We start from the raw sequence: 11,833 nt of genomic DNA on the forward strand, positions 1-11,833 counted from the left end.
AATACCATAATACTCTAGTTTCTTTAATAAAATAAAATGGGAAAGAGAATCAAAAGCCTTTGAAAGATCCATGAATATTCCTATTACACTTTTATCAACATTCATTTCATTGACTATTCGGTCTTGTATTTCAGTGATAGCCATTTCAGTTGAAAAACATTTTCGGAAACCATATTGACTCGGATATAAAACATTTTTGGACAATAAAAACTTATAAAATCTATTATACATTACTCTTTCGAGGATTTTAGAAAAACAAGGTAAAATTGAAATGGGTCGATAATTACTAAAAACTTGAGAGTCACCTTTTTTAAAAACAGGAATCACTTTGGCTATTTTCAACTTATCAGGTACAATACCGTTAGAAAAAGACAAATTCAAAACATAAATTAATGGTTCAATTATTGCATCGATTACCCCTTTAACTACTTCACCATCAACATCATCAAATCCTAAACTTTTCCCGGATTTCATTTCTGCACATATATCCAGGATTTCCTTTTTTGTTACAGGTTTCAAAAACAAACTTTCATTTATGGGCGTATTCATATATTCAGAGAAAGCATATTCATTTTCAGAAAAATTCTCATTCATTTTCAAACCAATATCAACAAAATATTCATTAAAATTATTTGCTATAATATCAGGGTCGTATATAATATTATCATCTATCTTAAATGAATTACATAGAGTTTGCTTACTCTGTTTACGTCCAAGTACATCATTTATTGATGACCATGTCTTTTTTAAGTTATTCTTTACATATGAAAACTTTTTATGATAATAAGATCTTTTCGCTCGACGTTAACTCGAGTTCAATTCGTTACGACATTTTTGATACATTACTTTGTTTTTTTCAGACGGATTTTTCATATATCGTTTAAAAAGCTTATTTTTCTTTCGTATATCTTTCAGAATAGCAAATGTAACCCATGGTTTCTTTATAATACATTTCCGTTTACTTTTTTTCACCTTAGGAATACATTTGTCATACTCCGCACAGAAAAATTCAAGAAAAACATTATATGCATCATTTGCATCACTTTCACTGTATACAAATGACCAATCAATCGACTGTAAAATATTATTAAATTTCAAAATATTAATTGGATTGATCTCTCGAAATGTGAACGAGTTTACTTTTTCAGTGTCTTTACCATGTGAGGGATATATTATGCTATAAATTGGAAAATGATCTGTCATATCAGTCAAAAAAATTCCAGAATGAATAGATTTATTTACAACATTTGTCATTATATGTGACCGTGCACCTCAAAACGAACATAAAGTCGCTCACACTGATTTTGCGTTAGGAGTGAAAATAAGTGAAATGGGTCAACCTAGCCGAACTTGACTTTTTCATATTTTCTGAAAGAGCGGGTCTTCTTTTACATAATGCCAAAATTTGGTATCATAAAACGGGCAGGAAAGTGTGTTTTTTTAGCAGTTTATCTCGAATATTTTTGGTAGAATAGTGTGATTAGGTGTGTCTTTAGAATCCCTTTTTCATTTCTGAAAAACCTTGTCCACACTCTTCACTTTCAACTCTAATAACTTTTGAAAAGATAGTGGTACTGCTTTGAAAGTTGGCATTAATTATGGACAGAATGGGCTAATGAGGCATGTTTAATTTCATTTTAATCTGATGATCCCTTCATTGTTGTTACTCTGGTGGTTTACTCCCTGTTTTTTGTCCCATTCATCGCACAGCCAGCACGGTTTGGTAAAGATTAAGCGCTTGAATAGACACTGTACTTCAGAGCCTCTTTTCTCAGTTCACACTTTTCCTGAGTTTGTACTTTCTTTCCAATGTTTAGATAGGTTGGGAGAGTCCATTTGATTTGAGTTATACATGATTTTAAAGCTTAAAGTCTGCTCATTCAGAATATGGTCTTAACTAGAAATTCATGTCTGGCGACTTTTTGTTTGTTTTGAGGTGCAGTGTCACATATTATCTATAAGAGAAGCAGAGTTTCCTTGAATACGGGTAGGCTTATCTACTAATGGATACACACCGGCTGAAAACAACAAATTAACAAACTCACTTACATAAGAAATATTATACACATTAAGTATGTTGATATTGAAATCTCCCATAATAAATACAGATTTATCTTTAATAAATTCATGATTTAAAAATGTTTCAAAATAAGCGATAAATGATTGCACATTACATTTCGGCTGACGGTACAAAACTTGAACAATATTATGCTTACAAATTCCAGATAATAATTCAATACAAAGAGATTCAAGCCCTTCACATTCTTGCATTGGTTTACACACTCTGTATTTCAAATCTTTCCTGATGAACATTGCAACGCCCCCTCCTCTACCTGAAGACCTGTCAGAATGTATAAAATCATACCCGTCAATATCAAAGGAAAGCGGCAAGCCAGGAGATATCCATGTTTCAGATATGCCTATTATAGAAAAAGAAAAATCAAGGCACGCAAGAAAACCGCAAACTTTATCAAAGTTGCGTAACAAACTTCGTGCATTTATATGTATAAAACTTAAATTTACATCTACTTTATTTACTTTAACATTAAATTCAGCATCAGTTACATAATCTACAGTTCTTACATCATGAATCAAATTATCATCACCATCATATAAGTTAAACTGAAATTTGCTTCCCAGATTGAGATAATCCGTTTTCTTTTCTGCGTGCTTATCAAAATTTACAAACTCCTCATCGCTGACACCAAAAAAAGGTAAATTATCAAAAGCATTGTCATTTTCTACATAACCAGTACTTGTTTCGTCAGAGCTTAAAAAAATCAGATTGTAATGTACTTACTGAGTGTGACATACAGAAACAATACCTCAAAACGTTAGAACAAACAACATCAACAACAGACAAAGATCAATATATCAAAATTGTAATCACTGAAACAGAGCAAAAAGACAACAGAGCATGTACACATGTGAAAAAATAATCATCAAAATTGTCACAATGTATTAGCAAAACAAAGAGAAAGCTATCAAAAATTGACCAATGACAGATCGCAATATATCACTTGGCATGTAATTTTTTTTAATGTAATTCATAATTTGACCAATTCGTCCCTGCCCCTAATCACCTTCTTCACCGACTTCCCATTTGTGGCGGGCAAGAGTACGACAATGCGCCCGTCTGAGGCCCAAGCCTCCTTCACTTTCGCGTGTTTTTTCGCGTCCCATAGTAGTTGCTGGTTCTGTGCCGTGAGTGCCTCGTCGATCCCCATGCCTGTGCCCGCAAGCTTCTTCCGTGCGCGCAGCACTGCCGTTCGTGTTTTGTACGAGTGGAACTTGGCGATGATGACACGCGGACGTGTCCTTGGTTTAGCGCCATCTGCGGTGGACGATGTAGATTTGGCACCAGGCTGAGTGTGTCTCGGAGCGATTCGGTGAGATCGGTCCAAGTCGGTCACAGACAAAGGCACCTTCAGTCGCTGGGACACCAAATTGCAGATGAGATCGTCGGTGGTTTCATTGTTGCCCTCAGGAACACCGTAGAACTTGAGGCAATTTCGTCTAGAGTATTGTTCCATTTCGTTGATGGATAGCTGGAGGTTGTGGATGGAATCTGCCTGCGAAGCGAGCTGGCTATTCAGGCGATCAATCTCACTCGCCTTGGCCTGAATAGCGACTTCGTTCTCCATTGTGGCACTTTCACTCTTCTACAGCCTCGTCATTATTTCCACATTGCGTTTCTCTAAGCTCGCTAATCGGTCAGCAAATTTCCCCAATTGTTTGTTGATTCCTTTTTCAAGGGCCTTTTCAATGGCTTCAAAGAATGCATCGCTTTGCAAGTACTCTTGCATGGCATGTACAGCGATAGCCTCTATGTTGGCTTGGGATCTAGTCGAAGCCATGTTAGGCGATGTTCCAAGAAGAAGAATACAGAATATTTCAAGATATGATGATGAAGAAGCAGATAATCAGACAAGCAGAGGGTCAGTCAAAATAACAATAAGTGAAATGTGTGGGTTTCATTCTGCGTCATTGCAAATTTGGTAATCAGGGTAATTCACAAGCATCATATTTCACGCCGACTGTTACCACAACATGTCCAAGATGATACATTTCGCGGAGAGGTCGACCGATGTTTACCACATAGTTCAAACATGAGAGGGAATGACTCAATAAGGAATCAAATATTGCAGCAATGATACAGTACCTTCTCTAGATAATCAACCTTGGAACAGAAAATGGTCGTAGTATATAGTTCAAGTGTGGGATGAGAAGTGGACGCACGCTGCACCAGGTGGGACTACGGGGTGGCACAATTAATCATAGTGGTCACTCTCTGAATCCGCTTGAACGTGCAAGTATTCTTCACAAAGTCGGCATTTTCTCCATGGAATGTTTGGTTCTTTCGTCAAAAAATAACACTGCACTATTATACAACACTTGTGAAGATAATGAAGAAATGGACTTGGCAAAAAATAGCTGTATTATGATCAGTAATGGTCAGCTCACCTCACCTCACCTCAACCACATCTCATGCATTATATTTTGAGTTATTGCAAGAACGAGGAAGCAGTGAAAGGTGAAAACTTTTTGCCACGACGACTTTACGTGACTTTTTTTTCCAAGCCACAATGTGATCACACCCCCCCCCCCAAGGATCTAACAAAACTAAAAATTAACCCGGCTCTTTCAGGGTTAGCCTGTGCCTTTAAATTACCAACTACACATTAAACTGCCAAATAGACGAAATTGCGTTCAGTAAAATATACCTAATACTGCAATACTAACCAGTGGGGCTGGCCGCCACAAGCTCTAGATTGCCAAAAAATCTTTAGACAAACGAGCTGTTATTTCTGAACTATATACACAATGTACATCACCGATATTATGCATTACACAAAATGCTCTAAGTAAACAACTTTACACTAGTGGTCTAATATCATACATGTATAACACTTGATTGCAAAGAACTTCAAAATTTGTTTTCGCAAATGTTCATTCATGCATCTGATTTTGAACATGAATATATAACTCAAAGAACGAGGTATTATATGGCCAGTCAGGGCCATTGTTGTTTTTATAATGGCAGGACGGACAGACAACCAGAAAACATAATGCCTCTGGCATCAACTTTGGTAGGCGGAGGCATAAATATGTAGGGGGGAGGGGGCTCTAGCTTGCCCCCGGCGACTACCCCCGAGACTACTACCCCTCAAACAACTACCCTACCCCAGGGTAGCTGTCCAGTTAAGGGATAGTTGTTTGGTGGTTAGTTGTCCTTCGGATAGTTGTCCTTCGGATAATTGTCAGGGGCTGACTTTCGGGGGGGGGGGTTAGTTGACTAGGGGGTAGTCGTCAGGGTTGGCTTTCGGGGGGGGGGGTTCCTGGAGGGTAGTTCTCCGGGGCATACTTGTCTATTAGGTAGTTGTCCTAGAATCCCCTTTAAAGGGGGTACCCAATGCTAAAACAATCTTAGTTCATTTAAAAGATCATGATTTTTTTAGCAGAATATCACCTGCCTTAAGTTGTTTTTTTTTAATCATGTTGCCAGAAAATCCCCAAAATATGGTAAGATTTCAGGATATTTTGGCCCATCAGTTGTGTCCCAATTTCAGCTAGGTAACCACAATGACGTCAAAGTGGTTACCAAGGTTCGCGTATTGCAGATGTGTCGCGCCCTAGACTGTACAAAATGCTCTATACCTTGCACACATTTCGCTAGAATTGGGCGACAAGGTAGCCACTTTGACGTCATTGTGGTTAACTAGCTGAAATTGGGACACAGCTGAGGGGCCAAACTATCCTGAAATCTTACCGTAATTTAGGGTTTTTCTGGCAACACAAATTTTTAAAAAACTTTAGGTAGATGATTTTCAGCTGATAAAAACATGTTTTTTTTTAAATGAATTAACATTGTTTCAGCATTCGGTACCCGGCCCCTTTAATAAAATCTAATGTGTGATGTATACAAAAGTATGGAGCAACAACTCAACATGAATTTCTATAATTATAGGTCCTTTACAATGTGTATATTTCTACACATTCAAATTGAAAAAAGAAAAGGTCTAAAATTTGGACTTTGGAAGTAGAAAAAAAATACTCAGAATTAGATTGTAATCTACACTTCTATGACAACACACAGGCATGTGTGTGATTGTTCATACAGGCATTTGAAATTCAGGATGACCTAACAACTGGCGAAATCCACATAAAATATACAGGTATAAGCATTAAGCCCAGTGAAAATCAGCATATCGGCGTATGAACGACACTTATTTTGGGGTTGTACTGCTGCCTCTTAGATCCTCTGCACTTGGACCCATCAGGACTGATTCCAATTAAGTGTGCCAGCATTCATGCAGGCACTTGGTGGTAACGACACCCTAGGACTGGCTACATGCAGGTAATAATATACAACAGTGTAGGTGAAGCATAAAAGCACTGGAAGTTAGCAAATCGGCGTATGAATGACACTATTTTGGGTTGCAGTGCTTCCTCTGGCTACAGGAGTGTAGATTTCAATCTCTAGAGGTGAAGATTAAAGCCACTGGAAGTCAGCGAAGCAGCATACAAATGCCACTACTTTGGGGTTGCATTGTCTCTTACATCCGCCGCACTTGGATCCGTCCAGACTTATTCCAAGGAGACATCTGACAGAGAGAAAGAAAAAAAGATGGTAAGATATTACAAAAATAGATTAATTTCATAATTAAAATGATTTTTTTATTTTTTTGTTTGGCTTTATATAAATAATGGACTCATGATTAGCAAGCCTATACTAAAATTTATTAAACACTAATTATAGATTATACATATATATATTTTTTTTGGGCTAGTAAAGAGCCAAGCTCTTCTCTAAAACAAAGGAGGCAAAAAAAAAAAACAAACAAACAATCAAACTAGAAATGTCGCTATGGCGACTGGTATGCCTCCGCCATAATGCACGATTCTCCTACTAGGTCTAGATAGTACATGTGGACAATGTGTGATTACATTTTCAATGTGTGATTACATGCCTTAAGTTCTGAGAATTAATGATGTGGATGTCATATAAAACGGGAAGTGCTGATCTACTAAATATCTCAAACAATTCCAGATCACAATCAAAAGATCTAGAATGTTGCATTTTCTTAAAGCCACCCTGAATTAATCCCTTTCAATGAAAACAATATAATAACCAGATGGATTCTTGAATGGCAGTCAAAATTAATGCCTCCAACGTTGCCATATCTGAATACACTGAACTTTTAATATTTTCAAAAACTTTTATAATCTAATCAGATTATCATTGCCATATGCATACATGAGTAAAATTTCTAGTTGTTCTGTCAGTTGCTTCCTTAGTTATCACAAGAATGATGGTATTTTTTCATGTATACATTAACCTCTATGACTTTTGACCCCACATGAGCCAAGTTTGAAGGGGAGCCACCAAAAGGGTCTTCAGCTATTGAGAGAATGAAAACAGGACAGATGAACAGACAACAACAGCAACAAAATTAATCCCTCCGGCACCCACCTCCAGCAGGCTGCAGCATATTGACACATGATAAAGTACATTCAAAATAAAAAAGAGCTCAGATATTCTATGCTTCTGATATTTTGCATGCCATTAGTACCTCTGAATGAATTCAAGTGTTGTGGATGCGGTCCTCTGATACTGCAAGTTCAGATCGTAGTATGAGGCAAACAGGAAGGATAACCCATAAATGAAGCCTGCTTCAGCTGGTGTAGATTGACCAATAACACCATTTTCCACAAGAACCGTCCATCTGGATGTTGCTGAGGCAATGGGATCCCCTATCAAACAAAAGTAAAGTTAAAATTTAATCATTATGACCTTCATTTGGCTGAACTGATTCATGGTTTTGCTTCTGCTACACTGGCTGATGGGAACATCTCTGACACCTTTCACTAAAGAGTAAAATATATTGTATGCAACAAGGTTTCTGATTGGTCAGATTCGCGTGTCTTGCCATTGCGTAATTCATTATATGCCATTTTTTACACAAACTGCCATAAACAACGCTCGATAACGATAAAAATTAATCGATAATACAGAGTTCATTGCACTTTATCAATGAATGTTGCAATGTAGAGTTTGTGAGTTCCGATCCCAAAAGCAGTTTCCCATCTTACATGTATATAACACATAGTACATGCTCATTTTCGTCAAATATACCGTATATGGACGCACATATTATGGTACATATTCAACTCGAGAGCATGCACTATATGTATAATATTTTTCTCTCATTTTTGATAGACCAGATATGTTTTTTCCTTCCCCCCCTCCAATCCAATACACATTGTGGAAATATCACAAGACAAGAGCACAGAGTGAAAAGTATAGATTGTTTTTGGCTCTTTTCTTCCTCTCTTGTTTTTACCATTTGGTTAGGATCATACAGTATTCACATGTCTCCTTGGTAAGTGATTGCATTGCACATTCAAATGATGTTACAGTTTGAAATGAATTAAAAACTTTAAAAGGCTGAAAGTACGATAACTACAAGTCTGGTTAAGAAGATGGACACATAATCTTTACAGACATTAATCTACACCCAAAAGTGAAAATGTTTACAATGTCCAATTATATCATTCTACAACGATTTTCAATCAAAATCTTTGGAAGTGTTAAATGATAACGCACCTTGGATGACAAGCTTCGGTGCTTCACACTCAATTGCCTCGCTTGCTCTTTCGAATTCCTCAGCAGTAGCAGTTACCTGAAGATTAAGGGTGCATAAAGGAAAAGAATCATATGAAAATCAAGTGTTTATACCACAATTACACATTCGATTCAACTCTACACTATAGTGTCACTTAATTGATTTCAATTTAAATATAGCAGTCCCCAAATTTGATGCTCTAATCCAATCTCAAATCAATTTTCAGTTGTTCATCAATGAACTTGCATAATACTTGCGGGGGGGGGGGTTTAGATGGGGTGTGCTAATGGCTCACTCAACCCCAACCCCCCCCCCCACCCAAAAAAAAAAAAAGGTCTAAGGAACAGTTCCACAGAGAAAAGAATTTAAGGTTCTTGAGAACTAATAGCTCAAACACATTTAACCGGTTCAATCCTTCAATCCAATGCACTAGCTGGCAAGATGAATTTTATAGAGAAAGCATATTCACAAAGCGTAGAGTGATTGGCATGAAAGCAATAACCAAATGCCTAAGTTTTGCACTCCAGACTAATATTGCAAAATATTTTTTGGGTACAGATAAGAATAAAATGAAATTATTAATTCTTACATCCCAGAGGAGGAAGAGTGCATCATCCTTCACTATGAAGAAGCTCTGAAGACCTGTCAAGATGGCCCATGCGACCTGGTGCAAGTTGGGATCCCCTTCGCCATATACCGCTTCCACAATTTGGCGGGCATCGTTCTTATCGTCCCATTTCTCCTTCACTAGGAATTGAAGGATGGCTTGTCCTTTCTCTCTAAATGCGGTCAAAAGGGTGGAGGTAATATTGACACCAGTAAGGGTTGCAAAATGCTTACTGAACATAGTAGGAAGGAAGAGATATGGCCACTGGTCCTTGATTCAGTGTACCATCTGTGGTGGTGGCCCATTGAACCTTTCTTTGTAGATAATATGTAATGGTCATTAAAGTCACCAACATGTATTGCACCTTTCACCTCAATTTGAATCACATTGGACAGAGGGAAGCCTCCATTACGGCTCTGCTGTTGGTGTCGTCGCTTTGTCGCTCAGAACGGTCTCTCCGCTGTGTTAGTGTGTACTTTGTGTGCGATACGTTTAAACTGAAGCTAGCATTTAGCAATCAAAATTTAGGCGAATGTGTATCCAACATGCACGTAACACTGAGATTTGATACTAACTTCAGCATACAGCAGAGAGATCGTGTTGAGCAATGACACTGACAGAGAGTTCCCTCGGCCTCTGTCTCACTTGATTCAAATTGAGGTGAAAAATGCGATACATGTTGGTGATTACTCTCTGAAATTTTGAAGAAAATTCTTTCACGGATGCGGGCAGGATATGAAAGTGCATTAGCACCTTCTGTCTCTTCTGACAACTGTAACAGTGAATACTTGACCCAGTCCCACTCAGGCATGCATAGTCAGGAGTGATCGATTTCAGCGGATATCTTAGAAGTTATCAGAACATACATAAAAATGTACATATGGGACTAGATTATAAATGTAAACAAGTAATGAATGCACCTCTAACTGTTAGTACTGCCGCTGTTTATTTTGACACCTCGGAAGGCATTGATATTAAATATGCTGTTAATCTTCGATCTGATTTAGCTGATAAAATATAGAATCATGTCAGAGATAAAGAGTTATTTTATTAAATGATCTTTTACCGTGGGCGAGGGGTCCATTCAGTCACGTCGGAACTGTCCGCACATACACATGCGCAGTACAGTGCATATATCATGGTAGGAAAAAAGAAAAAAAAAAGGTTGCGTTGAGGGGCCTGTCGGGCTACCTGCGTTGCTGTGCCATACAAAGAAAAACAGTCACTCCCTGCACTGACGTGACTGAATGGACCCCTCTCCCTCGGTAAAAGATCAAATAAAATAACTCTTTATCTGTGGGATTCTATATTTCATCAGCTAAATCAGATCAAAGATTTACAATATATATTTAATATCATCAATGCCTTCCAAGGTGTCAAAATAAGCAGCGGCAGTACTAACAGTTAGAGGTGCATTCATTACTTGTTTACATTTAGAATCTAGTCCCATATGTGCATTTTTATGTATGTCCTGATAACTTCTAAGATAACCGCTGAAATCGTTTGCTCCTGACTATGCATGCCTGATTGGGACTGGGTCAAGTATTCAGTGTTACAGTTGTCAGAAGAGACAGAAGGTGCTAATCAATGCAAATGAAGATAGATCTCAGCTCACACAGGCAGGCTGTACGCTAGCGTAGCGCGCTGTGAACAAAAGACGCCTAACGCCATAGCCAATCATTGTCATTGTCAGCCGGCGGCCAGCTAGGATAGCATGCAGTGGGTTCCCCATGCAGTAAACTATAGATCTAGACCATACACGTACTGTATGTAGTGCACAGTACTTGTACATGATACGCATTAGGATTTCTCTTCTTCTGATTAAGTCTGCCTCCTTCAATTGACTGTGGATTCTTGCAAACTAACTGTTAGTCTTAGACCCTATGCCATTAGTCTACTGCGAATGAAAAACCACACCCTGCGACGTGATACCAATAAAATGTTAAGAAGCACTTATAAGATAATTTCAACTTGTTCTAACATTCTATAGATAGATCTTGTGTTGAAATATTTGAGCATTCAAAACTAAGTTATTAAAGTCGTTCAGTCCAGTCCAGTCGTCTCGTTCGAATCTACATGTCATAGGCATAGTAATAGCCACACACATAAAACACCCCGCACACGTACACATCTTAGGTAGACAACACCGCATACACATTAACACACGTATCTTGCGTAGACTACACAGAAAGCGCGAAAAGTGAGTACGATGAATTGAATGTCAAATTTCCATGAAATATTACATAATATTGGAAAGATATAGACACAAAATTTCAAGATCTAAAAGATCCTTAGAAAAAAACATCACCACCACTTACCAGGGAAATGTACACTTGCACTTGATTCTCGATGATTTCCACAGATAACTGGCAACTTATGTTCTCCTTCAGACACCCAAACGTTTGCAGAGATTTATGTTCCGCGCTCGCGCATGGTGCGCATGCGCGTGTGACGTTGTGTATCCCAGAATGCACTTCGGACGCTCTGTTACAGTAATTTACCGTAACATTTGTCTCCGAAAAGAACAGCACTAATGCTTCCAGGAAATTACCGTGAACCGCCTAAAATATACGGCAAATTGCTGTAAAATCGCTCCTAC

At 38.0% G+C, this 11,833-nt stretch overlaps 1 protein-coding gene across 1 annotated transcript; it reads right to left on the minus strand.

Annotated features, from left to right (window-relative positions):
* Window positions 1-6,493: 6,493 nt before the first annotated feature.
* Window positions 6,494-10,318, minus strand: LOC140226268 (uncharacterized). Its single transcript, XM_072306760.1, has 4 exons — window positions 10,301-10,318; window positions 8,609-8,684; window positions 7,575-7,755; window positions 6,494-6,605 (listed from the first exon to the last, which is right to left on the minus strand). Exons 1-4 carry the CDS (start codon window positions 10,316-10,318, stop codon window positions 6,494-6,496), a joined length of 387 nt encoding a protein of 128 aa, XP_072162861.1.
* Between the last annotated feature and the right edge of the window lie 1,515 nt (window positions 10,319-11,833).

This window comes from Diadema setosum, chromosome 3, assembly GCF_964275005.1.
Source record: "Diadema setosum chromosome 3, eeDiaSeto1, whole genome shotgun sequence".
NCBI lineage: Eukaryota > Metazoa > Echinodermata > Echinoidea > Diadematoida > Diadematidae > Diadema > Diadema setosum.

What these genes read in the sequence shown, in the direction of transcription:
- LOC140226268 (XM_072306760.1), bottom strand. An exon ending in ACCGAAGCTTGTCATCCAAG is followed by an intron (nt 7,756 to 8,608) that starts GTGCGTTATCAT and finishes TTTGTTTGATAG; the next exon opens with GGGATCCCATTGCCTCAGCA. An exon ending in ACACTTGAATTCATTCAGAG is followed by an intron (nt 6,606 to 7,574) that starts GTACTAATGGCA and finishes TCTCTCTGTCAG; the next exon opens with ATGTCTCCTTGGAATAAGTC.